The following is a 27,760-nucleotide window of genomic DNA, read 5'->3' on the forward strand; positions in this document are numbered from 1 at the left end:
GGGGGGGTGGAGGCGGTGGGGTTGGACTGTTATGTAATGGGGGGAACTGCCTTGGAAGCGAGGAGGGGATGAAGAGGAAGAGAGGGAATGTGGATAAAAAATAAAAAAGAAAGTAAGGGAGCTCAAGAGGAGACAGATTGAAGGAAGGGAGTGGAAAATGAAGCACCAGGGGAGTGGGAGGAGGAGGAGGAGGAGGAGGGAGCGCAGCACAGCATGGCATGGAAAGAGAAGAAGTGAGAGGGAAAGAGGAGGAGGAGGAGGATGAAGGATGGAGGGAAGGGGGGAAGAGGGAGGAGAAGACGAAGCAACTCACAGGTCAAAGATTAGATAGTGGAAACCTTCCTCTGAGATACTGTCATGGAGACGAACTGGAGGGAGGTGAAGAGAGAGAGAGAGAGAGAGAGAGAGATAGAGAGGTCTTTCATCTTCATAGTATTTACTACAATACACATTATTATTTTGGTCTTAAAGGACCAGGCCGGTGATGTTCTACATTTTTCTTGTTTTCAATAAATCTCATGAAGCCAAAACATAAAAGTAAAATGGTGACGTTTGTAATTTCACTGAGATGTAGCTGCACAACTTTGACACATCAGTGAGCCACTCTGTGTAACCGGGTGACCTTCATCACCATGAACACACACTGTACTTTATGTTTCCCACACACACACACACACACACCGTCCTCCTGCCCTAAATACTCCCTATAGGGCACCAAATGTGGATCAATCCACCGCTGAAAATAGACCCCCAACAAATGCATTATTTCCTCCTGTTTGTTTGATAAAACTACAGTGACTGGCTGTTTTAGGAGCTTTACCAGCTGCACAAAACACCTTAAGTTTTCAACTTTAGTAAGGGCACTTAAGGGTTCATTTCTTTAAGTAACTTAAGGGTGTTGCACAGAATCTCTTAAGATTTTTTTAAAGTGGTAAAAACATCATTAAGGGTGCATCCCGGTCGCTGCACACTTCCTGGGATATATTTATTTTCTTCATTCTGCCCCCGTAGATTCATTTTTCCCAGTTTTTATTTAAATTTAAGTTAAATAAAGCACAGAACAAAAAAACACCTGGAGATTTTTAAAAAAAGGAATCATGGAATCACTTTGTGCAACTACATTTTATCTACATTTTTGACACTTTTACCATATAAAGTTTTTCATGGGACATTAAACTTCTCAAACTGCAATAAAAACAAGTTTTCTGAAACTCTTGATGTTCACACTGAGAAATGTTAAAGTCTGACTGAGTTTTTAAACCTTCTCCATGTCTTTAGCACCAGTTCATACATACACATTTTTAAAAATTCAGACCAACACATTTGGTATTTTTGGAGATTTTTGGATCTCTGCTAGAATTTAAAATAAAGTTCTGTGCATTTGGAAAATGTTTTTGAGACTGTATTGACTGTACAGGGATTAAACAACAACAAAAGTCGGTCATGATGTATTAATGATGATGGGTCACGAGGAGACCGTCGTTGGGAACCAGAACACATTTGAAAAAGGAGACTCACCGATGTTGGGGTGCTTCAGTAGTCTGCAGATGCGAGCTTCTCTCTCCAGCTTCTGGTGGTCTACAAGACGCAGTCGGTCACACCAGGGTTTAAAACGACAGCAAACAAGTGAAAGATGAAGAAGCAGTTTGGGCTGATGTGAACTTTACAACAGAGGAATCAGGAAATCAAATGTGTCATCATGAAAACCACATTACAGTTTGTAAAGACTGAAGTTCTGACTGTTTTCAAGGTGATTGACGAGGAGTTATGAGACACACACACAGATGAGAACGGCCTGAGGGCTACACTTGTCCCAGATGCCTATTTAACCCCCCAATCCTGAGAGAGGGGGAGAGGAGAGGAGAGGAGAGGAGAGGGGAGGAGAGGAGAGGTGAGGAGAGGAGAGGAGAGGAGAGGGAACGAGGAGTAGAAAGAAGAAGGAAGCGAGGAAGGTGGCAAGAGGAGCAGAAACAAGGAGAGGAAACAAGAGGAGGGGAGGAAATGAGATGAGAGGACATTAGAGGACAGGAAAATGGAGAAGAAGCAAGTGGAGGAGAGAGGAGACAGGAGAGGAGAGGAAACGAGAGTAGAGGAGAGAAGGAGAAACAAGAGAAGAAGAAAGGAAACGAGAAGAGGACTCAAATTGAAAAGAGAAGAAAGGAAGACGGATATGAGAGAAGGAGATGAAACAGGAGTGGACAGAAGAAGGAGACAAGGAGAGGAGACAAGAGGAGGGGAGAGGAGAGGAAGAGGAAACAAGAGAGGGAGGGAGATCCAGTTGAGTGGACGGTCTGTCCTGATGAGGAGTGTGTTGTATCTGCTTCTTCTCTGACTGACAGCAGCGCAGCGTCCTGCAGCTCAGACACACACTCCTCTGTCCGTCAAGTAAAGAACAAAGATGGCTGACTGCTCGTTCCTCAAAAACCACACTGCAGGAAGTGGCCGGCCTGGACACTCCAACAAACAAGCTCATGTCTTGTTTTTAAAAAGATGGTGCAACCACAGCCCCACCCATGAATGATCTCATTTCTTTGCAGTAATTACACCATTGTTGCTATTTTTAGATGATTTCTGAGGTGTTTCTACAGTTTTTGATGATTGTATCGAGAGAAGACGATGCTGCTTCATCTCAGTTCCACTTACAATGACATAATATCTACAAATAGCACTTTCAAAGGGACACTGTTTCCATATTGTGTAGCAGAGTGTGAAAACTGAGCACAAACTCATCATTTTATCCCGTTCTCCTTATAATTTGTTCAGGAAAATGTAAATTTCAGAAGCATCAGTCGCCCCAGACGCTCGGATCCTTCCTCTCGCCGTTGGATTCGACAGCTCTTCTGAGTGAAACCATCATCTGCCTCTCTCCGAGGAACAGACGTGAAGGCTTCACACGCTGGAATGAAAACAAGCGCTAAAATATGCTAATGTAAGCTTTCAGATCTGGGACGTACACACATGCACATAATGATGAAAGCTCCCATGATGCCTCGGCTTCTGCGTATGACTGAAAACACACAACCATACAGCCACGGTGCAGGGTTAAGCTGTCGACGTATTTCTCTCACCTCTGGCCGAGAGTTTTTTGGTGTTGATGATTTTGGCGGCGTACTCTTGGCCTGTGCAGAGTTTGACACAGCGGCGCACCACTGAAAAGGCCCCCCTGGGAAACAAAGACAGGAGACAGGAGGAGGAGACGGGTCAGCTGCCATATGAGCTTTGTCAGCATCAAAAGGGACGCCTCAGCTATCACACTGACCTCATGGTTGTCCTGGAGCCCTCTCTGCTTCAAACCAGCCTGACCTGCATGCCTGATATACTGTACATGAATCTGGAGCTGTGTCATAGTCTCCCTTCCCTTGAATAACTTCAAAATTACAGTTATTTTTGTTAATAATCGATCGATTGAAAAGTGTTAAACGCCTCTTTATTCAAGTTAACATGTTATAATTTCTTGTTTTGTCTGAGCAATATTCAAAAACCCAAAGATCTTGAGTTTATTCTCATATAAAACTACAAAAACTAACAAACATTCACATATTGAGAAACTGGTTCCACTGAATTTTTGGCTTTTTTGCTTGAAAAATGAGTTGAATGATTAATTTATCAAAAATGCCAATTCATTTTCTGTCAATCAACTAATCAATGAATCATTTCAGCTTCAGAGCACTGGTTGGTTTCTGTCTGTCTGGTAAAACTATCTGAAGGGGGAAAAGACTTCAACACAAGACTGGGTTGCCGACAGAAGTAAACAAGCTAACAAGACATTATAAATCTGCGTATGACACTGAAAGGTTTAAGCATTTTTGCCAAGAAATGACACACAGTACAAAAGGTACTATTAGAAACCAGCAGGGATGATGAGGCCAAGAATAATGTACCCTGTGCAATGTGAAATAAATGTTAATTTATGAATTTTTTTTTACCATTTGTGTTATTATTTCCTGGCATATTACTAATGATGTAACAAATTAATCATTAAACAGAACCTGAAACTCGATAAGCTGCAGAAAATGGATTGATGGATGGATGGATGGATTAATTTAGCACAAGCTAATTTAATTTACTTTAAGGTCAGAGATCCAGAACAATAGTACAGTGGATTTTCCAGCCAGGTTTTACAACAGTCAGCTATTTCCTATGGCAGGATAGAAAGGATATTTATGACCTTTGTAAATCAAATTCAGGATTTTTTAATACCTTTTAAGGCCTTTTTCAAGGAAACATAAATCAGTGCTTTTCAAGACCTCCAGATACCCTGTGAATTAATCAGCTATTTTTCAACTGGTAATTCATCCATCCATTTTCAGCTGCTTATCCAGGTACAAGTCACATTAACTAATTAATTGTATTATTAGGAATTACTATTATATATAGCTGGGAAGCATGCTATGTCTGAAAATGTCCAAAATACAAACAAGAAAACAACAAACCGAAGTGTCAGCAGACTGTTAGCACCACGGCTGCGCCATCATCACAGATACATCGAAATAAAATACAGTAATAACACAGATACAATCCATTCAGCTCATTTTATAGAAGATATATCACTTACTTAGAAAACAGAAGAAGCTAATTCAGGCTGTTACTACAAGGCTAGTGTTAGCACCAAGGCTAACCACCTTGGAATAATGTGTGTTTTTCCCCATTCTCCTGACATTCTTGCAACAGCGCCCCCTGTGGTCACACTTTTACTGTATTCAAATTCAAACAGAATACAGCTTAGGGCTTCTTTCCTCCGTGACTTGAATAATCTCATAGAAGAAAGTGGCATCAAATGGCAAGAATTAGAGGAAGAAAAGCAGCATTTCAGGGATAAGACCTGTAATGTGTGTGTGTGTGTGTGTGTGTGTGTGTGTGTGTGTGTGTGTGTGTGTGTGTGTGTGTGTGTGTGCTGGAGTTTTTAGGGCCACATTTGCTCATCAAACCCAACAGAGACAAACAGAAATAACCACCTCTGTCATTTCTCAGAGCTAATTTTACCTCACCTCAGGATTGTTACGCAATGAAACACTCACACTCCCCTCAGAGCCCCTGCCTCTCACGCGCTCTCCAGCACGCGAACATGGTGAGGATACGGGGTGAGTAAGCATGACACCCGCTGACACTCCCGCCATGTGGATATGAGGAGGCGACGCAGCTTCAACATGACAGGTTATCTGCAGGGCAGGTGGGAGTCAGGGGGAGGGCTGGATCCGGATCCGGATCCAGAACCTGCTGATTAGCCGAACTCCGAGTGTAACAAATACCTAGTATAATCTCTATATAGTCTCCCTCTTTTCTTATTGGCAAAACGTAATGTATAAAACACTCAGGAAGAGCCGTTTAGCCAAATAACGAACGTTATACATATTTAAAAGCATGAATATTAGCAGTGATAGCAACAATATAATATTATTTTTGACTTAAATTATTAGCTTTATGCAGAGTGTTTAAGTGCATCTTATTATCTCCACTATAACTAAGCAAAATGATTGCCTGTTGAATACCGTAACATGTGGTTGAAAGCTCCAGAAAAAGCTAATGAAAGGACCATAGGAAGTCAAACAAGATTGACTCATTAAGCACTGAACAAATCTGATTTAATAACTAGATTAGTGCTGAAAATAAACGTTGTCAGTACACAGAGCGAGAGTTAGCGTTAGCCACTGCCGGTTACAAGCTAGCAAACGATATAAACAAATAAACCGTTCTTTTACGTCTGCTAGTCGCCGGTTTTGGTCACAACAGATTCCTCATCTGGGTGTGGGTCTGGCTGACAAACATGAAGCTGAGTCGCTCCAATGTTTTCCTCTAACACCAACCATCGTGATTCACACTGCTCCTTCACCTGTCACTAAAACCATCCTCCGTACAGAGAGCCAACGTTTGCGTTAGCACAGCGGCTAACACTGCGTTAGCCTCTGCCAGTTACAAGCTAACAAGCTAACAAGCTAACAAACAACGTACGAATAACTAGCTTACCGTTCCGATACGTCGCTGATTTTGGTCCCAGTAAACTCCTCAAAAACTCCTGAGTCTGACTGAGGCTTAAACATGTGGCAGAGTCTCTCTGATTAAATCTTTTTTTTTTGAAAGACTTGGATATCAACAGGATTTTGGATATGTGCAAATATGGCGTCGCTGACTTTTAATCTGAGCTATTAGAGTCTGCACGGCTGCATGCAAACGGAAATATGAGTGGAATATTAATTTTGATTAGCTATAGAAATATAGTCTTTTTCAGAATATGGGCATAAACAGCCAATTTGTGCTTGGTAATTGGTGTGAACTGCAATTGTAGTGGGTAGGTTTTCCCACCACCGGCCACAAGGGGCAGCAACGAGCCCATTTCGCACTTGAAAACAAACTTCAACTAGTGACAATGGTGAGATTTTCTTTCTTTATTATAAGTGTTTTCAAACTGTATTTTTTGTTTTACACGAGAACAGAGTTTAAGGATGTAAACTAAGTCCTTCAGGAGTTGGTGGAGACCCAAAAAACAGAGCTAAAAGAGAGGGAACATTAACTTAGATGCATCATGACGGGTCATGTGGAGTGGTTTTTATTTGGAAATAAGCAAATGTTTGATAACACAATATTCAGTTAAATGATACGTCAGTGTTCACACCTTGTTTCCGCTGACCCAAAATGGCCAAAAAAAATCAGTTATTACAGGTTTAAACTATCCACTGTGAGTTCGACAGTGTTATAGGAGCACTATTTGTAAGAACTTTTTGGGCGGCTTCAATTAATTTAAAATCAAAAGACCCGAAACTTGACGTCCAAATCTGACAAAATTACACCACCGGAATAAAAAGCAGCAAATCTTTACAAATGAGAAACTTGACCTGGGGAACATTTGGTATCTTTTCTTTATAAATGAAGTTAAGTCCTGGAATTCAAAACTTTACTTCAGTAAAAGTACAAAAGTATGAGCTTCAAAATATCCTTAAAGTGAGAAAGGTATTCATTATGAACAGTGGCCCATTTCAGAATAATGTATATTATATTACTTGATTATAAATACTGATGCATGTGTACATCATTTTAATGGTGCAGCTATACTCTGCTAATTTTAATTACTTTATATACTGTTCAGTAGCTTCTGAATTTACCTTAATTTTATTAATTTATCATAATTTTGTTGTTTTACATTTGTATTATTGTAGTATTTTGTATTTGTATTAATGTCAATGTGCAAAGTAACTAGTAACTTAAGTTATCAAATCAAGAAAAGTACAATATTTGCTTCTGAACTGTAACGGAGTAAAAGAATGAGGAAGTAGCCGACCTCAAGTACAGTACTTGAGTAAATGTACTTATTTACTTTCCACCACTGTTAATGGTTAGTGGTTATTGATTGATTATCAAAATAATTGCTGATTATTTTTCTGTCAATCACAAATCATCACAACTTTAATCAAAACCCAACCCTAAAAGTCTCAACACTTGACCTGCTCAGTACAATATCCTTCACATCTGTATCCCACACACACACACACACACGCACACACACACACACACATATATATATTTATATATTCCAAACACACCAGAAAGTGACAACATTGGCAAAACAGTAATAAGGCTCTGTTATCAGTGAGGGCAGCTGCTGCTTCTCCAGCATGTCTATTGTCTTTAACTTATCACACACTCCCACACACACACACACACACACACACACACACACATACAGGGTTGGAGATCAGAGCTCAACGCAGCCTGTAAAATAAAACACCAACATTACAGGTTGACAACTGAATCCACTCCACAGCACTGAACTTGCATTTTTATCCCCCACGGCTTGTGGAATAAATGTTCCTGTGAGGCAAACATTGCAGAGAGATCCTCTCTACCCACGCACAACCTGACAGAGACATTGAGTCCACTTTGCATCTACCCACTGTGGCACCCATATCCTCTTCACTCTCTCTCTCAATTTGTCTGCATGCTATTAGGGGCCACACATCCCCAATCTCTCTTATTTCTGCCTTTTGTTTCCATCACTAGACCAACCTCGTTAGATTAGCGGCAGATCAAGAGCAGCAGCATTATTCTCTGATTTCTCTCCTAAGCTGTGTGCCACTGTGATTAAAGCCAGAGGATGATGAGGGAGCTTAATTCCGACACATCAGCTTTTCCCTGATATTAGGGCCTGTTTGTCCCTAATTAGCCTCTGGGCAAAGAGGAGGAAGAAGAGGGGGGGTGAGCCCAGAAGTGCTCCTGGGCTCATGCAACCCCATCCCCATGCAAACCCTAACTATCTGACGGCTTGTCACAGCCACCGCAGCTCTTAAAGAAGTGTGGTGGTGCAAAAAAAAAGAAGAAGCCATGCACTGAGAAACTCAGGATTTAGATTTGGAGGCTAATTATAGATGCAGGAGATCTCCAAAGCAGCGTGCGTTTTGTTTTGGAGAGATGGAGCTGCATCCATCATCGCAGATGTGCAGAGCTCCATCCCTCCTTCTCCTGTGCGGCTGCAGGACGGGGTCAGGCTGCATGCAGGAGACTTATCATAGCAGATAATGTGACAGCGGCTTACTTGCCAAGCTCCTCGTACAGCTGGTATTCATCTGTAAAACGTGTACAAGTAGTCGTTGCCATGATGCTGCTGCCTGCCTGCCTCCTCCTCCTCGGACGGGTGCGGGTGCCGAGTCCGAAATGCACGGTGCGTCGCTGCGGACGGGGAGAACCTCGGGCTCAGTCTCCGCCCACCTCAGACCTCCGGACGGTTGAGTGGTTCAGCTGCAGCCCGGCACACACACACACACACAAACACACACACACACACACACACACTCTCTCTCTCTCTCTCTCTCTCTCTCTCTCTTTGACACACACACACACACACACGGTCCAGGCTCTCTCCGCGAGGAGGACGGACTCTTTAAATACCACACAAAATGGTAACGTGAGCTCACCATATGACGTGTAAATTTAAAAAAAAAAAGGAAAAGAAATAAAGAACAAGTGAAATCAAAAGGCTGAGAGTGGCTGGTTGAAGAGCGCGGGGGAGCGTGCGCAGCATTTGATTACACATTATTATAGATCACAAAATGAAGAAGCCCGCGGCCCATAATGAAATTACTTCACTTGTTACTTGAGCTCAGTCTGTTTTTTAAGGTTTTCAGGAGGAAGAACCTCAATGAATCAAAAACACTCAATTCCTCTCAGTGATTTCAGTAATTGCTCCGGAGTCTTTGGCAGTCTGCAGCAGGTTTGTATCTATTTCCCATTTATCAAATAAAAGGATCAATTAAGATAATAGATTTAATTTGGACTGGGCCGGATTAACCTGTGAGTTCCCCCCACATACCCACCGACCGCCGTTTCCTGCAACAAGTCCTCCAACTTAAACAACCATATAGGTCGTTTTTTTGGAAACCCACAGCAGTGTCGCAACCGTTCCCAGGTTGCCATGGTTACCAGAATAAACACAAGACTGTACTGAGTGTCGCTGTTGTTACTATAATAACGGTCATGGCTTGGTTAGGTTTAGGGGGGAAAAAATTGTGATTTAGGTTAAAATAAGTACTTCAACAACATTGGACGATCTTTGTTGTCATGGTTACAATTATAACAACAAACAGTCATACAACAGAAACTGCCGGTTTCACACGGGAATCAAACAGCCTGTCATATTCATCCATCCACCACAACCGACTCCTGACGCGGACTTTGTCGCTTATTAAACTACGTCACCGCACTTTTCCGTTTGCTTCTGTCATAAATACTACTACCACTAGATGTCGCCTAGCAACAAAACGTAACTATGGCTCATAATAACCTGCTGCACAAACGACCTATGGGCTCGTTTTTTACAGGACAGTCTCGTTTTGTTGCCTTCAACCATTAATACTTGCTGAAAACTTGTGGAGCATTCGGGCTTGACGCAAAATACTTGATGGTGGAAAGTTTATCATAAAATGTGTAAAATGTAAATCCACAAGCGTAGAACTGAGATCAACAAATGATTTTTCGCTTCACAAAGAGAAAATTGATTCACAAATGTCTTTTTGAAAGTTGTAAATGTTTAGAAAATATTCACAAATGCTTTTAATTTATTTGTAAATTAATTTAATGTATTCACAGATGTTTTTATTCGTGGAATTTGTGTGTTTGCAATCCGTTTTATATTTGCAAGATATTTTTGTGAGTTGACAAATGCATTTTTTGTATTTGTGGAAGGTGTTTTGATATTTACAGATCACACATTTAATCGCTGATTGTCTCTCCTTACTGGTTACTCAAAGCAACTTTTCCAGTGCTTTCAACCACATCTCACAGTCCTCATCATGGGTTGAGTTTGTTCAGTTGTCATCTTGTTATCGATGTAAACTCTGTAGTTTATTCTTATATTAACGCTCCTTAAAGATAAAGTAAACCTGCTCCATGTGGAAGACGTAGAATGACGTGTTAAATGCAGCATCAATTTCCCCTAAAATTTAAAATACATCATAGTTTATCATAAACTCCATTCACTAGAAAAAGATAGTAAGTGGGCCTTTAGTGGAAGGAGGTCAGTTTTTTCAGACGTTTACTTCCAAGGTCAAAAACTAATTGTTGACAAGCTTCTAATTGAACATTTGCTTTGTTGTTGTTGAGGTGATCGATTCTGACATCAGGCGCTAAGACGAGTTTGAGTCAGGATCATTTTTACAGCTGTAGAATTGTCCATCTGATCATGTTACCTGACAGAAAAACAGACCTGCATTCATTAAAGTTGTAAGATTTAGACTTTAAAAATGCTCTAAAGGACCAAATTTAAGACTGAAAATGTTTGTGATCACATGATTGATCACATCTGATCAGAGATATAGTTTGACCCTACATCCTCTGTGTATCCTTACTGTTTATTCAGTGGTTTGTTATTCTGAACATTTAGAGTTTATATCTATATATAGATATATATATATATAGATATATATATAGATCTATATCTATATATAGATATATATATAGATCTATATATATATATAGATATATAGTTCATTTTATTTGTGTCAAATGTTTAAATCTCAGTAATAATTAACATAGGAAATGAACGACAATCTATTATATTTATAAATGTATAAATATATAAACAGGACTGAAATAACAGGAAACTGGCTCAAATGGAAACAAAGTTCTGCTGCTAAAATCAGTGTCAGATTTTCTCTTATTTGTTTGCTCCCTGATAAATATAAAGTCCTTTAAAATGTTCAGATGCAAATTACTCTATTCTTAATTATGCAGCTACATCCTACACGTAATAATAATATTTATTAATATTAATAATATTAATTAATATTATTATTGTTCTCATACAGAAACCAGAGGTGTGATCTGCTGTTTCTGTGCTCAGAGACACTGAGAAAGATGAAATTGACGCCTAATAACAATGAGCGATGACTAAACTGTTTGGAAACTGGTCTGAGAATAAAAAGAAGAATAAGAACAGAATCACCCAGTGGTGCAGACAAACATAAAGGCACTGTCGAGTTATTAAATTCAAACATATTTATGAGGTTTCATTCTGTCAGAACATCAGATAAATGTTTGATATAACGACAGGTCACAGTGCATGCCAAATCCCCCCCCCCCCCCCCCCCCCCCCCAGCTCCAGCTCCGCTCTCACAGTTAAGGACAAACCTGGGACACAGCAGAGCGGCAGGTAAACGTTGACTTTATTACAACCGGTTCTGTGAGGAAACTGGGATTCAGTTCATATTTGGCAGAGGTTTTTTGGCTGAGTCTCAGAACTGTACCGCGCTGGGGGGGATGTCAAACATGGAGGGGTCGAACTGTTGCCCTTTGAACGGCGAGCCCTCGGCGTCCCAGCCCTTCTTCAGCATGTCGTGCACTTTCTGTGGAGAGACACGGAGACAGAGGTTAAACATGCACCGCTCACACAGATAAATACCACAGTGCCATCTAGGGGTGAGTCGGAGGCACCTGGGCCCAGTGTTTCTGCCCCTGTCGACTCTTCTGTCTGTCTGTCTGTCTGTCTGTCTGTCTGTCCTCCTCAGTGTCTTTGTATGTTTGAGTTCATGCAGCCCACATCTCCTCACACTTCACACTTCACACCACTGAATGTTCTGATGTCTTCACCTCATGGTTTTCCTCAGTTTCTTTGTGATAGTTGCATCAATAATTGTAAATAAATTTATTATTATTTCCCTCAACCTGCGTTTCCCTCGCTTCCAGTCGCGGCCGTGGCGCCGGGTCGTGACACTCAGTAATGACGTCATCACTTTATAATCACCTCTGATAGAAAATTAAAAAAGGCAGATTGTTTTCGGGTTGTCCGTCACGTTCTCATGGACACGATATCTCAGTAACGCCTTGAGGGAACTTCTTCAAATTTGGCACAAACATTCACCAGGACGCAAGGATGAACTGATTACATCTCGGTGGCCAAAGGTCAAAGGTCACGATGACCACACAAAACATGGTTTTGGCCCTGTAAATGCAATATCTGGAGAACCTGAAATGTGCTTTGGCGGAGGCATTGAACTGTGAGGAGGTAAGTCTACTCGGTTCTTGACATTTTGGACTCGGTTCTAATTTGGAACCGTGTTTCGATCTCCAACCCAAACTATAAACACTTTTTCTTCCTAACGTTTTTGAACAGCACGTCATGAAATCTACTTCTTTACGTTTATGTAGAGTTGTGTCCTCACCATTTCATGACTCTGCGGTTTGCCCTGCAGCTTTTGATGGTAGTCGAACGTGAGTCTGTCCAGGACGGCGTGCTCCTCGTCGTCCACGGACGCCATGGAGCGCTCGCGGTTAATTTGGTTTATGTCGATCTCTTTCTCTCCTTTCAGCACCGCGTTCCACCAAACCTCGGAGGTCTTGTTGAGTGACAGCTGGAAGTCAAACAAGGTTTAGAAAGTGAAATTGAAAAGTTGTTTCTTGTTTGAGGGAAATTACGATGTGAGCGACGTGTTTACTCACGACCACGCAGCTCCCAGGTTCCAGGCTCCACAGAGAGTTTTCAGTGTTGATCTTGTGTGTGAATTCTCCCTCCATCAGTGTTTTCTCCTCGGCGCCGTCCCTCACACACACTCGCATGCCGCTGGTCTGCAGACTGACACTGACCTGAGCGCCGCCAACGCAACAACAACAGAAAAGAAGGAGACACAGTTTCAACGAGTGAACTGAGAACAGGAGTCCTGGTGGGTCAGGTGGTTGAATGACTGTGTTTACCTGTCTGCCCTTTACAACTGTCTTGGGCACAGACACGCGAACCTCCACGTCAGTGTAGTCCTGAGACCAGCTGTAGTTTTCCCTCACCGCCCCGTTGTAACTGTCGGGATCAGCCTGAAACGTCACCTGCCGCCTGAAGCACAACGTGTACACAGAGACAAACAGTGTCTGAAGTGACACATGGATCTGCGGCTCAAAGTGTCTCAAATCTATTGAAACAGACACACACATCCCCAAAAAAAAAACTTCCACAGGTGTCGGAACAAAAGTCAAACTAAAGGCAAGAATCAGAATAAAGATCGTCACACCAGCGACTTTAACTGAGCAGCATCAGGATCAGATCAGACCTCTCTACGTGAGCAGGGTGCAGTGATGATAGAACAGGATGTTACTCACTCTGCTGCTGAGTTTGTGCTGGCTGCAGCTGCCTGCTCTCCCTCAGCTGACTGTCCTGGACCCCCGCTGCTGCTGCTGCTGTCGGGTTGGGGGCTGACGGTCGCCTCTGAGGCTGCAGGAGCTGAAACGTGTCCAGTGTCCAGGGGGGAGCTCTCCTCCTGTGCTGCCTCTGTGCTCGGCTCCTGCGGCTGCTCGCGAGGCTCCGTGGCGACTTCCAGCTCCTGAACTGCCGGAGGAACACATCTACTCTCCTCTCGCTTTTGCCTCTCGCTCAGCTGTCTCTCTCTGTCGTGCTCTGCCACCTTCTCAAACAGCTTAAATGTCTGAGGGGGGGGGGAACGTGAGATTATCTATTTAACTAATTAGGAAGAGTTGAAATACACAAGGATTAATAACAGAGGCCAGTCCACAGGTGGAGAAAGTGCAGGAGCATTTATCAGCCTCTACACAAGATAAACTGACTGACTTACAAGTCTGATGTCTTCTGGAATAAAGCCAAGCTACCTACAGTTTATTTTACATACAGGTGATCTACAATCCAGCTTCAAGCCTTCATTTAGGACATTGTGTCAGGACTCTGAGGACAGTATTATGTTGTACCGACCAGGGAACCTTGTGTTTTGCCATCACTGTCAGAGCTGAGGTTAAAACCACCTCACAATCTGTTCTTGTCATTTTTATTTTCTGTAAACAAGCAAAACAAAAAATCTGAAAAAGTTGAAATACTTTCAATAAAAGAAGAATAAAATGTTGTTGATATTCTCTGATCAAAAAGCCATTACAAAATACTAGCTTCAGAAAAACTGTCCTACTCCTGGACTCTTTATCAATATTGTCAAACCAGATGTTTGACAATATTGATCAAATTGATCATCCCTCATATCCGTTTGCTCCCCTTTTTGCCCTTACTGTTATATGTTCGTCCCCTGCCTGTTGTTTTCATAACATGAAAAATATTCATAAATAAAAAGTTTTTTAAAATTGTCTCTGATCACTGTCACGTCTGTATTTTCAGTTTTTGTTCTTGTTTATTTGGCTTTTTAATTTGTATTTTGGGATTGAGATTGTTCACATAAAATATAATCAACAAATGAATTATGATTATTATTAGTATTATTATTACAGGTCTAGAGACCCAGCAGGATATAAAGTAGTTATAACTGGATCCAGCTGCAACACAAAAGTGATTCTTACACATAAATGCATAGTAACTACTTATAGTGATCCAACTATTTTGGTGCCAATATTGTGAATGCGTGAATTTTCCTTGCAGGAACACACCGTGGTGATTCTATTTCACCACATAGCTCAGATATCTATGGCAGCACAGATCCACACACTGTAATTTTATAGGGCTCCATAACTTCAGCCTCTCTTCGCCAGGGCTGCAATGACACTGACAATATTCGTCTAACGTGTTGACAAACTTCACCTTTAGCACCATCTTCTCCGCCACGCCGGGAGGGAAGCCCATCTTGTCGTTGGGAACTGACAGGTGACGATAAAAGTCCGTTTTCCGGTACAAGAACCCGAAATAGACCTGAAGAAAGTCCTGGATGTTTCCAACATGCTGCAGGATTCCCAGCAGAGCGTTGTCGTACATCTCTGTCATCTCCAGCGGCGACGCCATTGCGGCTTTTACCGTTTGAACCGACCGTTAAAGTCTTTCAACCGACAATTTACTCACCAAATTAAAGAAAACCGTGTGTCAAGAAACATAAGTTAGAAACAAGTAGGGCTCGCTGGGTAAGGTTTCTTAACGTCTGTGTTCCTCCTTCCAGAACAATAATTACACATCCGGTCCTGTATTTTCAAAATAAGTGTACAACAATTAAAAATACGTAACTTTGATAAAATCGATGGCACACAAAAATTGAAAAACTATTTATAACGATAAAATAATGTATCACGTATGTTTTATAAGCGCAAATGATTATATTAACCCACTTATTGAACGCTTGTCTTTCAATAAACTATTTTATTTTTCCCTATCCGGTTGGTACATGCCATCAGTCGTCCGGTGGAAACAGATATCCAATTACCGAACAAACAGTCCCAGTTTATAGACGCAGTTTCCATGAAAAATTAAACGTTCTGTCATTTTGGCGGGTGATAAATCATCGCAATGCTCAAAAAGAGTTAATTATATTTAAAAACTACGACGGCACTGGAAAATAAACAAATTAGAGATTAGCGTTAGCTCTTGTAGCATAGTGCGCTAACAAACATTCAGAAAACATGGCGGTGTCCTTGAGCAACGCTGGTGTGATGAGGCTACTGGTAAGGAAAATTATATTAAAATTTAATGTTTAAAACAATTCTGGCAAATCATATTGACACATGACATATAGTGTGATTAATTCAACGGCATCATTTCAGTTTAATGTTCCGTTTATCTAGCAGCTTCAGTTTCAAGCGTAGCTGTTAACTGAAAATGTTTTTGAGCTGCTCCTGTAAAGTACTGTCTGAACTCAATCACAGATGTTCTTTATGTGTTTAACTGAGCAGTATGTGCATGAAACATTATGTGCAAACTATAATGTTTGTGTTGATACAACCAGAGCATTTTAACCGATTAATACAAAAGAGAGAGTGAATCAATAAAACAGAAAAAGACACAAATAAATTAAAACAATCCGTACCATATTTAACATAATAATGTGTTTTCATAGCCATCTTAATTTTAAGGTCTACTTTTATGATGCCTATCATTTTAAACCTTTTCTGACTTTTAAGTAAGCCTTTAAAAACCTTCTGTTCTCAGCGCTCATTGTAGTAATCTGGTGCTTTCTCCTCTCATGATGTTTCCTCTGGTTTCCCCACAGAGTGTCTTACCCAGGGCCGGGTCATTGTGCAGCTCCTCTGGAAGCAGAGGTCTCCACGTGACTGCAGTGTGCTGCAAGGTGAACACTGTTTCTCTACACATCATCACAGTTCTTAACCAGGCTGTTATAATATATGTGTCTTTACCATCTTAAAACTGCAGTGAGAGGTTTTGCAGAGACACAGGATTTTTGTGGGGACAAATCCTCCCATTTACAACGTAGCCTAAACTGAGCAGGGAAATTCAGTTTATTAGGGATTTCTATTAGGGTTGAGATAAACACGAGTGAGGAATAGTCTCAGCGCCTGTTCTCTCTTGTCTTGTCATCAGTTTGTTTCGAGATCTTGTTAAAGTCTGAAGACATTTCGACTGTTTTTCCTGACGTTCAGTTTCTCTCTCTCTGCCTTCAGAATCGAGCAGCTCGTATCCGAGTGGGGAAAGGAGACCGACCTTTGACCTATGAGCAAGCACTTCACCCTCATCACATTGGCCACCGCAAAGGATGGCTTTCACAGCATACCAGTGAGTAGTAGCTTTAACACACTCCCTACGTTTATTAAAAAATGTTTGTTCATACATGCCGTGTATCATCGATCATCACATAAATATCCTGTCTGGATCCTTACTTACCACCAGGTAACCTGAAAGGAGAGGAGGGGGCGGCTGAGCGGACCGTAGAGGACGTGTTCATCAGGAGATTCATGTTCGGGACCTTCCACAATTGCTTGGCCAATGAGATTGTGATCAAAAGGCGCGGCAACATGCTCATCGTGTGCGCTCTGATGATACAGAAACTCCCTCCTGTTAAGTTTTACTTCTTAATAGGTTACACAGAGTCGATTCTGTCGCACCTCTACAAATGTCCCGTCAAGTTAGAGATCCAGACGCTCTACGAGAAAGTTGTGTACAAGTACCTCTGATGGAGCTGTGGTAATACTGTACTGTGTGTTTCCTCTGTGTACACAGTTCACCTGCAGCTGGAGTTCATAATAGAAAATTATGACTTTGTTCCCATCTCCATTCCTGCTCACTGAGTGATGCCACTTTGTTTTCATTTTACCCAGAATTAACTTTTCTCAGAATTAAAGAAAATCAAATCATTCATGAAATTGTTTAATAAACTATGTGAATATATCAGGTCCAGATCACTTTGTATAAACCTGCTCTGTTGTCTGTACATATGAAGATGTCATCATCCAGGTTTGTACAACAGCATCTGAGCAGAGGACTGTTTCATACAGGAAGATTATCATTGTTATACTTAATATTATAAATATTGACCAATTTAAGGGGCAGTCACACAGATATAATGTCTTCTGTGGCTCTGAAGGAAAGAATAACCTGGTTATTATCTGTCTTATCTCATCCTGAGCTGGACACGTCTCAGTTTTAATCCGTAACTAAGGAAACCTTTTATCAATTTTGTGCAACACCCTTAAATAACTCCCTCAGCTAAGGAGAAATTAAACCTTAAGTCGTACTTAAGTAAAAAAACTTAAGTTGTTTTGTGCAGCCGGCTCCTGAAATTTAAGATTAAGGAGAAAACCTTAAACACTAGAGAACATTTGAAGGAAACCTTAAGGAGAAGACTTCAGGGTGTTTTGAAATATCCAAATGAGCAATTCCACTGAAATGCTTTTTCTGATTTATCTTTAATCAGTTTCATCACAGTGCAAATGAATTCACATTTAAGGCACGTGCACCTCATCAGTGCAGATAACAAGGCACACAAATTAAACTTCCATTTCCAACGTTACCATGAAAGATTTCCCTTGATGAATCCTCCCAAAAACACACACTCCACTTCTTCCCTCCTTTCATAATGTTATCATTAATACTCAGTGTAAAACATTGTCACAGACACACGTCAGGATTAAAAGTTTAAAACGCTGAGTCCACTTTCTAATTGGACAAAAAAATACAACAAGTCCAATTATTTCTCGTCGGCTCAACTTGTTTCACAGAAAGTGCCGCAGAGATAAAATGACGAGCAGGATTTCATCTTTAAAACACAGAGCTGCAGATTCGAAGGGAACAGTTCCACATTTTAAGAAATCTGCCACAAAGTCAGAAAAGATTGACACAACATGTGTAGACAGAGCCAGTTAGCTTAGCTTAACATAAAGAATGGAAACACTGGCTCTAAAGTTCACTAACTAATTAACTAAACCTCTGTTTAATTTCTTAAAAATCTCACATGAAAATGAGAAGTTGCAGTTTGAGAGGGAGGTTTGTATCAGGCTCTTTCTTGCCAGGTCACCAGTGGAGACTCCTGCCCCTCACATATTCTGGCCTGTGTCATTTTCACACTTCAGTTTTTGTACGAATTTAAAAAAAAAGAAAAAGACATAAGACGTAAATGACAGTTAATCGGTTGATTGTGTTAACTCTGGACAGAGCCAAGCTCTTCCCACTGCCTCATGTGCTGTGCTAAACTCCCAGCTGTTGGAGGCATCTTTAAAGGAAACAGGAAGACGTGAGAGTGGTGTGAAAGACAAATAAGCAGATTTCCTAAAATGTTGGACTATTCCTTTAAAGAGATGAGCGGATCACAGAGCGCTGCAGTGTACCAGTGAATCTCTGGCTGTTTAAGACTTTAAATCTTCAGCTTTGACAAACACTGGCGACGCTTTGTGTTTCTGCGGTTGATTAAATGTTCAGGAACATTTTAAAGAACAGTGAGTTTAGTGCAGCATCTCCACAGAAACACATCAGCCAGCATGGGCTCACTGACAGCCGTCAATCAGACGTTTCCTGTGTCTTAAAAGGAAATATAACAGCTTGTGAAAGTGTGTTGTGATACATGAGCACAGCTCAGGAAAAAAAAAAAATAGGCCTTTTTCACTGCGGACATTTTGACTTGTCAGAAAAAGAAAGTACAAGTGTTTAAACATTCAAGGAAAATCATTTGGGGAAATTCACTTAATCACTCTCTGGCTGATAGACGGGAAACTAATCATGAAACAGTCCGACACATAAACCCTCATAAAGCTGCGATGTGTCCATTTCACACTTAAACAAATTAAACTAACGAGGAGTTGCAGGTTAATTACTGAGCTTCAGCAAGAAAGCGAATAAGATTATTTCCCAAAATATCAGACTCTTCCTGTTCTGTTGAAGTGTTCCAGTGAGTCCTGACAGTGAGCCAGCATGCACAACACCACGACCCTGAGACTGAAGCAGCTACACCGACTTTCATTCTTGTACTTTCCCTCCAACAGACGGGTCAAAATGTATTCTGTGAAAAAGGCCTTGTGGTAAAAGTCGCCTCTAAACCAGACAAACCAGCGCCGCCTTCCTCTGTGAGGTTACTGAAGTGAGTGTTTGGCAGCTTCAGGAGCACGTGAAAACCTCTGTGGCGCCGCGGTCCGTTTCCTCTTCCTCATTTGATGTCACGGCAGCTGTCGCCCACACAGGACTGCAGCTTGATGAGCCGCTGGTTCATCGCCTGCAGGACGGTGGGATCCACCTTCTTCACGATGTTCTCCAGCTGGTGGGGGTCCGACGTCAGGTTGTACACCTCCACGAACGACTGGGGACAGAAACACGGAGCTTCACAGCCGTTTTCTCATAATAACATAATAGTGTGTCTCTAAAATATTTCTACCTCGCTGTCTGCGAACTCGCAGTACTGCAGGTCGTGTTCGCCGTCCAGGGTCCTGACGCAGGCGTAGGTGTTGTTGTAGGCGTCCTCACACACACAGTCTGGGAAACATTGCTGAAGAAAATGAAAGTTTTAAGTTAGAGCTTAGTTTTGTCACCACTTTGGTCCAGACTGAAATATGTGACTGCACTCACAGACAGTCCAGGGCCTAATTTGGGACAGGCGGGGTCCGTCGTCGGGTGTCCCTCTCCGGTGTATTCCACCAGGAAGAAGGGACGAGCGCTGCTGTTACGCAGCGAAGGAGCCTGAACGGAGAAAACCTCAGTTAATGTTCAGAAAATGAAGTGAGCGTGTGGGGAAAAGGTTTGAAGAAGAAACAAGCTGACCATCTGACCGAGGAAAGACTGGCCATCCACATTCACAGAGGACAGGTTGAGGCCGGATATGTCCAGCATGGTCGGAGCCAGGTCAATGTTCAATACGGGAGCCTGAAGGTGTCAAAATAAATAAAATCTAAATACATTTAAAAAAAAAAAAAAAAACAAACACAAGCCAAAGCAACATTTACATGCAAAGAGGAAAGAAAAGAAACGTGACCTTCAGCGTCTGGTTTGGTTTGATGCCAGGACCTCGGACCATGAGCGGGATCCTGATGTCGAACTCGTACAGCTGCCTCTTGTCGATGGGCAGAGAGAACTGACCTGGAGCACAGTGAGGACAGGTGATTAGAGAGGAGGTCACTGTATTACATCATCTGACGACCAGAGGAGGCGGGGCTTTAACCGCAGCGCGTTCACACCTGTGTGGTAACCGTTGTCTGACGTGTAGAAGATGTAGGTGTTGTTCAGCTCCTTCAAACTGTCCAGTTTCTTCACCAGCGTCTCCACCATGTCGTCCACTGATAACAGCGTCTGCCACCTGCAGGAGACAGTTTATTTTTTCACTTGTGTTTAGTTTCCACTTGAATCTAATTAATGCAAATTCATTTCAAATGTGAAGTCTGAAGTTTTTTCTTTTCATAACAGGTGTGTGACTCTAATAAAGAGTCTGTACAGTCTAAATGCTGATTATAAATGGCACATTAAAATAGTAGCTGCTAGTGTATTTAATCTGACACTTTATTTTTCATAAGCTACGTCCTGAAGCGATCATCTAGAGAGAAGATGTCTCACTCTGTTGCTGCTGTCAGAACCACAAAACACTGTGGTTGCAGAATGGAACAGATGATCTTTGACTGAGAATTAACATGAATTAGCAACAAGATAAGATAAGATAAGATAAGATAAGATAAGACAAGATAAGATAAGATAAGATAAGATAAGATAAGATAAGATAAGATGAACCTTTCTTGATCCCCCTCAGAGGAAATTCAAATTCACCAGCACAAGGGGAAAATTTGATAAGAAATAATATAAAGAAAATAAACAGAATGTAAAATAAATAAGATAAAAGAGAAATAATATATACAATAACAATGTACAATAAAAAGGCAGAGCTGCAGCACCAGCAGGCTGAAGAGAGAGGATCCGATCTGATTACTGATCCTTTAAAAACTGCCTCTCTGGTTCAAAGTGTCAGGTGTGTTTCACCTGCGACCACACCCAGCAGTGATGTCATGGGGTCCTGGAGTACACCTGTACATCACCACAGAGCCTCGCCACTAGCACGGCTAAAGAAAAGGGGGGCTGTTTATGAGACGTACCGTTTCCTGTAAGCGTTATCCAGGAAGGTGAGCGAGCTGTTTGGCATGGGGTTGATGGGTTGACGCAGCAGCCAGTGTTTGTCCTGAAACACACACAGAGATTTGTTGTAAAAAAACAAAACAATTTTTTAAAAGCAGGAATTAAACCTCATGATGTTTGACGTCGTCTTGGTTCGTACCTTCCCCGGTTTGTCGAAGCTGCCGCCTCGAGGAGCTTTAACGTTGTTGAACTCCTTCTGGTACCGAGGGGCTGCCGTCCAGGGGGAGTGAGGAGCTGGAGGAGACAGCATCAGGAAGAAGGGATGCTGCGGACTCCTGTCGTCCAGGAAGTGGAGAGACCGGTTCACCTGCGACGCAAAATACATCAACTGTTGAAACGGAAACTCTGAGAAAACAACAGCATGTTTGTTTGACGGACCCAGGATCAGATTTGTGTGTAAAAGGAAAATGGCTGCAGGAACATGGAGGGTTGTGCACTCGCAGCATCTGTGAGGATGTGTGATTAGCACTGGGCTGAACACATGCTATTACTGCAGACGTGAGTCCCACACACTGTGAGATCTGTCTTCGGCTGCTAATCAGCTCAACTCAAATTATGACCATCACTAAGTCCATCCAACTAGATTTGTTCATTTTGTTTTGACTTTTTTAGCTGTTTTTTTCTTCTTATTATTATTTTCTCTCTTTTTTTAATTTAGATTTCTTATAGAGCGAAACATCCTAAAGCATTTGTTGATATGATGTAAAGACACATCGCTGACTGAGTTTATACTTTTATAGTTTGCATTAAAACTTTTTATATAATTTGACGCTATGAAAACTTTGTACATTCATGGTCCCCTCAGGATGAATCCTAATAACCTGATCTTCTGACTTTGTGTCAGTTCACAGTTCGTCTTTCCCTGTGAAATCAACATCTGAAAGTCGTAATGGCACAAATCTTTGTACAGACATTCATGGTCTCCAGAGGATGAATCCTGGTCACTTTAATGACCACTTGACTTCTTAAGCACCACCTGACCATTGCTGGGATTACTATGAGATCTGGTGTGTACTGTACATTCATGTTCCCCTCAGGATGAATCGAAACATTTCCAATACTTCAGTCTATGACCAAATATTTGAAATACTAATGTCATTCCCATCAGCCCCAGCTCCGTTCTGTGCTGAGTGATAATTAGCAAACACCAGCACAGTAAACTCAGCATGGTCTCAACATTATACCTGCTAAATATCAGTATGCTAGCATGAGCTGGTTAGCATTTAGCTCAAAGCTCCACAGTGTCCCCCTGCTGTGGAGTACTTCTTTAAGAAGTGTGTTTTTTTACGGCCTTTGTTGCTGATACAGCTAACAGCTGGCAGTGCAGGTGAAAAAGGGGAAGTTCAGCTCTCATGAACTATATTTAAAGCAGAATACGTTGGCAGCTGGTTGAGTAGTCACACTCATGTGTCACCTGATGAGGATGACGACGTGCAGCAGTTGCATGAAACCATGAAACAGAAGAGTTCACACAACCCAACACAAAGACGCTAAAAGTCTTCACTTAAACACTCGAAAATATAAAACTATAGAAACTAAACGACATGCACCAACTTCTTTTCTTTCATTTCTCATTCACTGTCTGATTGTTGATGATTAACTTTCCACTGTGCTGACTGGCAGACGACAGAAGACTTACTGGCTGTTTTATATCTATACGACAGCAGCTGATTCAGACGTGTTGGAGGTGAACAGCCCTTTTCTTCCCATAAATTCTTACATAAATGTCCCTGCAGATGTGAAATACTGCTGATCACAGGCTCAGTACGAGCAGACAGTGTGATCACTACTCACTATGAGGTCTGTCAGGTAGTCCTTTTCATAACTGTCTCCGTGCTTTTCTTCTTTGCCGTTGACTGACAGTGTGTAGTTATAGTACTGCGAGTTCCCCACCTGCAAGTCAAACAGCACAGGTTGTGACACCTGGAGAAATAACATGTGTGCATGTGCAGCAGGTGTGTTTACATGCGTGTGTGTGAGACTCACCAATGCATGCCACTGATCCCAGCCAGGAGGAATATGGCTGACATCTCCTGCCTCTTTCCTCCCATACTGATGGAAGAAGGGACAGTTAGATCATGTTTAACATCTTACTTTAGCACGTTAGCATGTACAAATCTGGTGTGTAGTGAAGCAGGAATTAAATTTGATTATATGTGATATTAAAAAGGTCTTTAAAAGTCTCAAATTGAACTTGGTGAACACTGAAGGACGAAAAAATTAGGAGCGCTGAACCAGAAATAAAAAACATTAAAAGCTATAGAGCAGATATACAGTAAATACAAAAGGATTTAACATTAGTCTAAGAAGAAAACATTCTGCTGCTGTACTGCTAAATGCTAATGTGAGTGTGCTAACATGCTGACGCTAAGCATTAAGTATGTTTACCATGTTCACAGTCATAGTTTAGTGTGTTAGCATGCTAATGATGGCGCTAGATGAAAAGTCAGAGGACATATTTCCTTTTATTTTTCTAAGAGCTGGACAGACGTGTAGGATTATTCGTCCTGGGTGGAGGAACACAGTCTAATGAGTGCTGCTCTAGTTGGAAAATTAACATCAAATGAAAAGGTTTTCATGAGCAAATTTTTTTTAGGAGATTATTTGTAAATACTTTGGATTTTATGGAGCCTTAAAATAAAGCAGTTCTGTCCAGAGAGGTGGATTTCTCCACCCACAGAGCCATGACACATCATTTTGATAAAAGGCTTCAAGTGTGAAGCTCATAGCTGCAGGAAGTACGACAGCTGAGGGTGCTAAAACACCCCCGCCCTCAGTGGTCTGAGGAAAGGTTTATCTGTGTTGTTTTAAACTCCGCCCACTGCCTCTGACCTATAACATCTTTTTATTTAATTATCATACCCAGCACAGTAACAATGTCAGGCAGGTCCAGAATGAAAAATCTCAAAGTTCGGATGAAATTTTGTGCATTTTTTCTGCATATCGTTGGACATTCGTGTTCCCCAGAGGGTGAACTAGATGTTTCGACAAAGACTGGATGATTTACACAGATTACAACTTAATATAATAATATTCAAAGGTTAAAATATTTCACCAGCAGTTTTAATAATGATGATCATAAAACTTTTGTTATGCAGAAACAAAACAGGATGCGATGAAAGTTTGAATCAGGGAAAAAACTGCTGTAAATTCATCTTCGATTTGAGTTTCTACTTGAATCAGCAGCTTCATGTCGCACCAGAACTTTCCCTAGAAACAGATGGAGTGAAGTGACGCGTGTTCAGACCTGGTTCAGGTATTTCCCGGCGAAGAACGTCTGGTACTTCTGTTTGTTGAGGTAGACGGAGAAGGCCTCGGACTCGGGACCTTTCTGCCACAGGGGGCTGGAGCAGTTCCCGGACAGGGAGTTGTTCCTCACCTCGTGGTTGTGGGGGTACCGACCCGTCAGGATGCTGCTCCTGCTCGGGCAGCACAGTGGCGTGACTGTAAACTTCAGGAGGAGGAAGCGAGAGCGGCGATAAGAGGAAGACGACAACAGGAGCACGGAGGAGGGAGAAAGAAAAAAAAAAGAAATGATGAAAGAAACATGAGAGCAAAGGAGGATGTGTAACTCATCCAGTTTCAACATCTGAACACATGTAATCAGGTGAGAGCAGCGCTCAGATCCTCCAGCAACAGCAGCAGCACAACAACATAAAAATACTTTTACTTTTAATGCTTAAAGTTTCCAAAGTAAAGTGATACTTGAAAAATCAAAGGTGTAAATATTCATTAGTCTCATCATTGATGCTTCAGCAGCATTTTACTGTTGCTTCATGTTGAGCTGCTTTTATCCACTTTTTTGTACAAAGAAATAAACATAAATAAATAAATAAATAAATATAAAGCAAAAAAAGTGAGACATGATAGAAAATAAATAAAAGTATTGATAGTAAATCAGAATTATGAGAGAGTGAGTCATAATTTTGACTCAGTATCTTTGATCTCGTACATTTCAGTTTGGATATTTCTACATGTTGATGTACTATCTCTCTTTTTATTGAAGTATTTCACAATTCTGACTTAGTATTTGGAGAATTTGACTCATTTGGGCCTTAAATATTCACCTAAATGAAACCATGTGAGAAGAAGTGTGTGTGTGGGGGAGCTGCTCACAGCGCCCTGTTCGGCTTGTGTTGCACGTAAAAATTAGATCCATGTGTAAATGTGAACGTTCTGGGTTTAGAAATGTGTCTCAAGCTAAACACTGAAGAGTCACGAGCCAAAAATCTTTAACAACACATTAAGTAATCACAGCTGGCAGACAGAAGTAGTGGAGTAAAAGTACTTCACAATACTTCCGTCTGAAATAAGATAAGATGAGATAACGCTTTATTCGTCCCACGGTGGGGAAATGTAGTGGAGAAGCATAAAGCAGCAGAACAGTTGGTGAATTTACTCACAGCGTTCACAAATGTCGCTCCTGCTTCTCCTATTAAAGCTTTCGTTTTCTTCATCGGGGTCTGACGAACAGAAACAAGAAGAGACACGTGGAAACCAACATTCAAACCAAGAAAACACAAGCACAAGACAAATTCCCCAACACAGTTTTCAAATGAGTCGCTCTCTGATCGACTGATTAATAGAAGTTGAGGGTCTTTACTTCACCACTGACTCCTGACATCAGACTTTTCTTATACTCAGTTCACCTCCATAAATAAAGTGTATTGTTCCCGTGTCGACCTCAGAGCAGCTGCAACGAACAACTATTTTCATTGTCAGTTAATCTGCCAGTGTGAGGTCTAGATCTGATTAGTCAAAAAATGAATCTGCTCCTTTGATTCATTGTTTCAGTGGATTTTTTCAAGCAAAAATGCAAAAATATTTCTGGTTCCAGCTGCTCAGAGCTGAAGATTTACTGAAAACTGATGTTTTTTTCACAGCTGGTCGGACAAAATAAACTATTAGAAAACATCTTGGAGTCTGAAAAACTGCAGTCGTCATTTTCCACTATTTAATACAAAATGGATTAATTGATAGAGAAATGAATCATGGGGGAAACATTGAAAGGGGTCAGTTACAGTTTCTAAGGACTCATTCACAGCTGACAGCAGCGGTGGGAAGTAACTGAGTACATTTACTTAAGTACAGATTTCAGGTACTTGTACTTTACGTGAGTATCTATATTTTATACTTTTGATTCTTACAGCTCAATGACAATATTGAAATAATGCTTATACGTAAGTAATACTATTCAAACAATATGATAAATATGACACAGTGAATCGGCCCGTTTTGTATGATGCAGTACGTTTTACTGCAAATACTTATTTTCTTTTATTTAACATGGGACTTTACTTTTAATGGAGTATTTTTATCGTGTACTATTGCTACTTTTACTTGTGTAAAACACCTTAATACTTCTCCCACCACTGGCTGAGAACACAAACAATATAAGAGAAAGTTTTTTATCCTTTTTGATGCTTAATTTTTATTTAATTTGATGTATTTTACTTCTACTTGCTTCATTCAGTCTTATTATTTTTATTTTCCACATTATATTATTTTGAATCATGTAAAGACATAAAGCAACATCAGTTAACTCTCCCTCCACTGTCCAACTTAAAGCTTCTGTTTCTATATCTTATGGATGATAAGGTGATATATAAAAGCCATAAAGTCTGATAAGGTGACTGTACATTTAATTCTATGTGACCATAAACTCACCTGTAACACACACTCAGGAGCGCGTGCCACAGGTAGGAGCTTGGAAAGTGAACTAGTGTGTTTGGGATCAGTTGATGTGACTGGACTCACCATCCCCCCCAGCTGAACGTCCTGGTCGTCGGCGAGGATCAGTATGATGTTGCTGGGTTTCACGCTGTCCGCACACCTGACGCAGCAGGTGAGCAGCGGCCACAGCAGCGTCAGGAGAGTGAGGGCTGCGTGCTGTCCTCTCTGCCGGCGTGTCGTCGCTCCGGCTCCGCTCCTCAGACCCGCCATCAGGACCCGCAGCTCCGGACCTGCTGCTCCAAACACTGACGACTGTCCGTGTTTTAACCGAAGCTCTGTTTCGTTTCC

The 27,760-nt window shown here is 41.4% G+C and overlaps 4 protein-coding genes across 5 annotated transcripts in view; 1 reads left to right on the top strand and 3 right to left on the bottom strand.

Moving 5' to 3' along the window:
- The window catches only part of camk2b2 (calcium/calmodulin-dependent protein kinase (CaM kinase) II beta 2), a 45,741-nt gene extending 36,960 nt beyond the window's left edge, over window positions 1–8,781 (bottom strand). For both annotated transcript variants that reach the window (XM_023412456.2, XM_023412454.2), the window contains exons 1-4: window positions 8,525–8,781; window positions 3,069–3,163; window positions 1,519–1,578; window positions 314–368 (exon numbers count right to left, since the gene is read on the bottom strand). In XM_023412456.2, coding sequence (XP_023268224.1) covers window positions 314–368; window positions 1,519–1,578; window positions 3,069–3,163; window positions 8,525–8,586 — 272 coding nt within the window. In that variant the 5' untranslated portion in view covers window positions 8,587–8,781. The remainder of the gene's footprint in view (window positions 1–313; window positions 369–1,518; window positions 1,579–3,068; window positions 3,164–8,524) is intronic.
- Window positions 8,782–11,463: 2,682 nt separating this feature from the next.
- On the bottom strand, window positions 11,464–15,341 carry nudcd3 (NudC domain containing 3). The gene is made up of 6 exons (XM_023412444.2): window positions 15,002–15,341; window positions 13,570–13,892; window positions 13,174–13,306; window positions 12,922–13,065; window positions 12,645–12,833; window positions 11,464–11,828 (listed from the first exon to the last, which is right to left on the bottom strand). The coding sequence occupies exons 1-6, from the start codon at window positions 15,197–15,199 to the stop codon at window positions 11,718–11,720; spliced, it is 1,098 nt and encodes a 365-aa protein (XP_023268212.1). The 5' UTR covers window positions 15,200–15,341; the 3' UTR covers window positions 11,464–11,717.
- Window positions 15,342–15,397: 56 nt separating this feature from the next.
- mrps24 (mitochondrial ribosomal protein S24) lies at window positions 15,398–17,527 on the top strand. Its single transcript, XM_023412445.2, has 4 exons — window positions 15,398–15,849; window positions 16,395–16,472; window positions 16,804–16,915; window positions 17,030–17,527. The coding sequence occupies exons 1-4, from the start codon at window positions 15,808–15,810 to the stop codon at window positions 17,311–17,313; spliced, it is 516 nt and encodes a 171-aa protein (XP_023268213.1). The 5' UTR covers window positions 15,398–15,807; the 3' UTR covers window positions 17,314–17,527.
- Window positions 17,528–18,026: 499 nt separating this feature from the next.
- Window positions 18,027–27,754, bottom strand: gnsb (glucosamine (N-acetyl)-6-sulfatase (Sanfilippo disease IIID), b). The gene is made up of 13 exons (XM_023412443.1): window positions 27,497–27,754; window positions 26,143–26,202; window positions 24,987–25,190; window positions 23,726–23,791; window positions 23,534–23,632; window positions 21,879–22,046; window positions 21,700–21,782; window positions 20,797–20,915; window positions 20,595–20,698; window positions 20,384–20,485; window positions 20,192–20,302; window positions 20,001–20,111; window positions 18,027–19,925 (listed from the first exon to the last, which is right to left on the bottom strand). The coding sequence occupies exons 1-13, from the start codon at window positions 27,680–27,682 to the stop codon at window positions 19,776–19,778; spliced, it is 1,563 nt and encodes a 520-aa protein (XP_023268211.1). The 5' UTR covers window positions 27,683–27,754; the 3' UTR covers window positions 18,027–19,775.
- Window positions 27,755–27,760: the final 6 nt, after the last annotated feature.

The sequence above is a fragment of the Seriola lalandi genome, unplaced genomic scaffold (assembly GCF_002814215.2).
Source record: "Seriola lalandi dorsalis isolate HSWRI2012SDOR001 ecotype SW California unplaced genomic scaffold, Sedor1 jcf7180002054480, whole genome shotgun sequence".
In the NCBI taxonomy this organism is placed as follows: domain Eukaryota; kingdom Metazoa; phylum Chordata; class Actinopteri; order Carangiformes; family Carangidae; genus Seriola; species Seriola lalandi.

Bases quoted from the DNA above. Each gene is read 5' to 3' on its own strand.
- nudcd3 (XM_023412444.2), bottom strand. From the start codon at position 15,199: ATGGCGTCGCCGCTGGAGATGACAGAGATGTACGACAACGCTCTGCTG. The intron at 13,307-13,569 runs GTGAGTAACATC...GTTGTGCTTCAG, and splicing joins AGCACAAACTCAGCAGCAGA to GCGGCAGGTGACGTTTCAGG. The intron at 13,066-13,173 runs GTAAACACAGTC...GGCGGCGCTCAG, and splicing joins CAGTTGTAAAGGGCAGACAG to GTCAGTGTCAGTCTGCAGAC.
- mrps24 (XM_023412445.2), top strand. From the start codon at position 15,808: ATGGCGGTGTCCTTGAGCAACGCTGGTGTGATGAGGCTACTG. The intron at 15,850-16,394 runs GTAAGGAAAATT...GTTTCCCCACAG, and splicing joins CTGGTGTGATGAGGCTACTG to AGTGTCTTACCCAGGGCCGG. The intron at 16,916-17,029 runs GTGAGTAGTAGC...ACTTACCACCAG, and splicing joins ATGGCTTTCACAGCATACCA to GTAACCTGAAAGGAGAGGAG.
- gnsb (XM_023412443.1), bottom strand. From the start codon at position 27,682: ATGGCGGGTCTGAGGAGCGGAGCCGGAGCGACGACACGCCGGCAGAGA. The intron at 23,633-23,725 runs GTGAGTCTCACA...TTTGACTTGCAG, and splicing joins GGGATCAGTGGCATGCATTG to GTGGGGAACTCGCAGTACTA. The intron at 20,112-20,191 runs GTGAGTGCAGTC...CATTTTCTTCAG, and splicing joins AATTAGGCCCTGGACTGTCT to CAATGTTTCCCAGACTGTGT.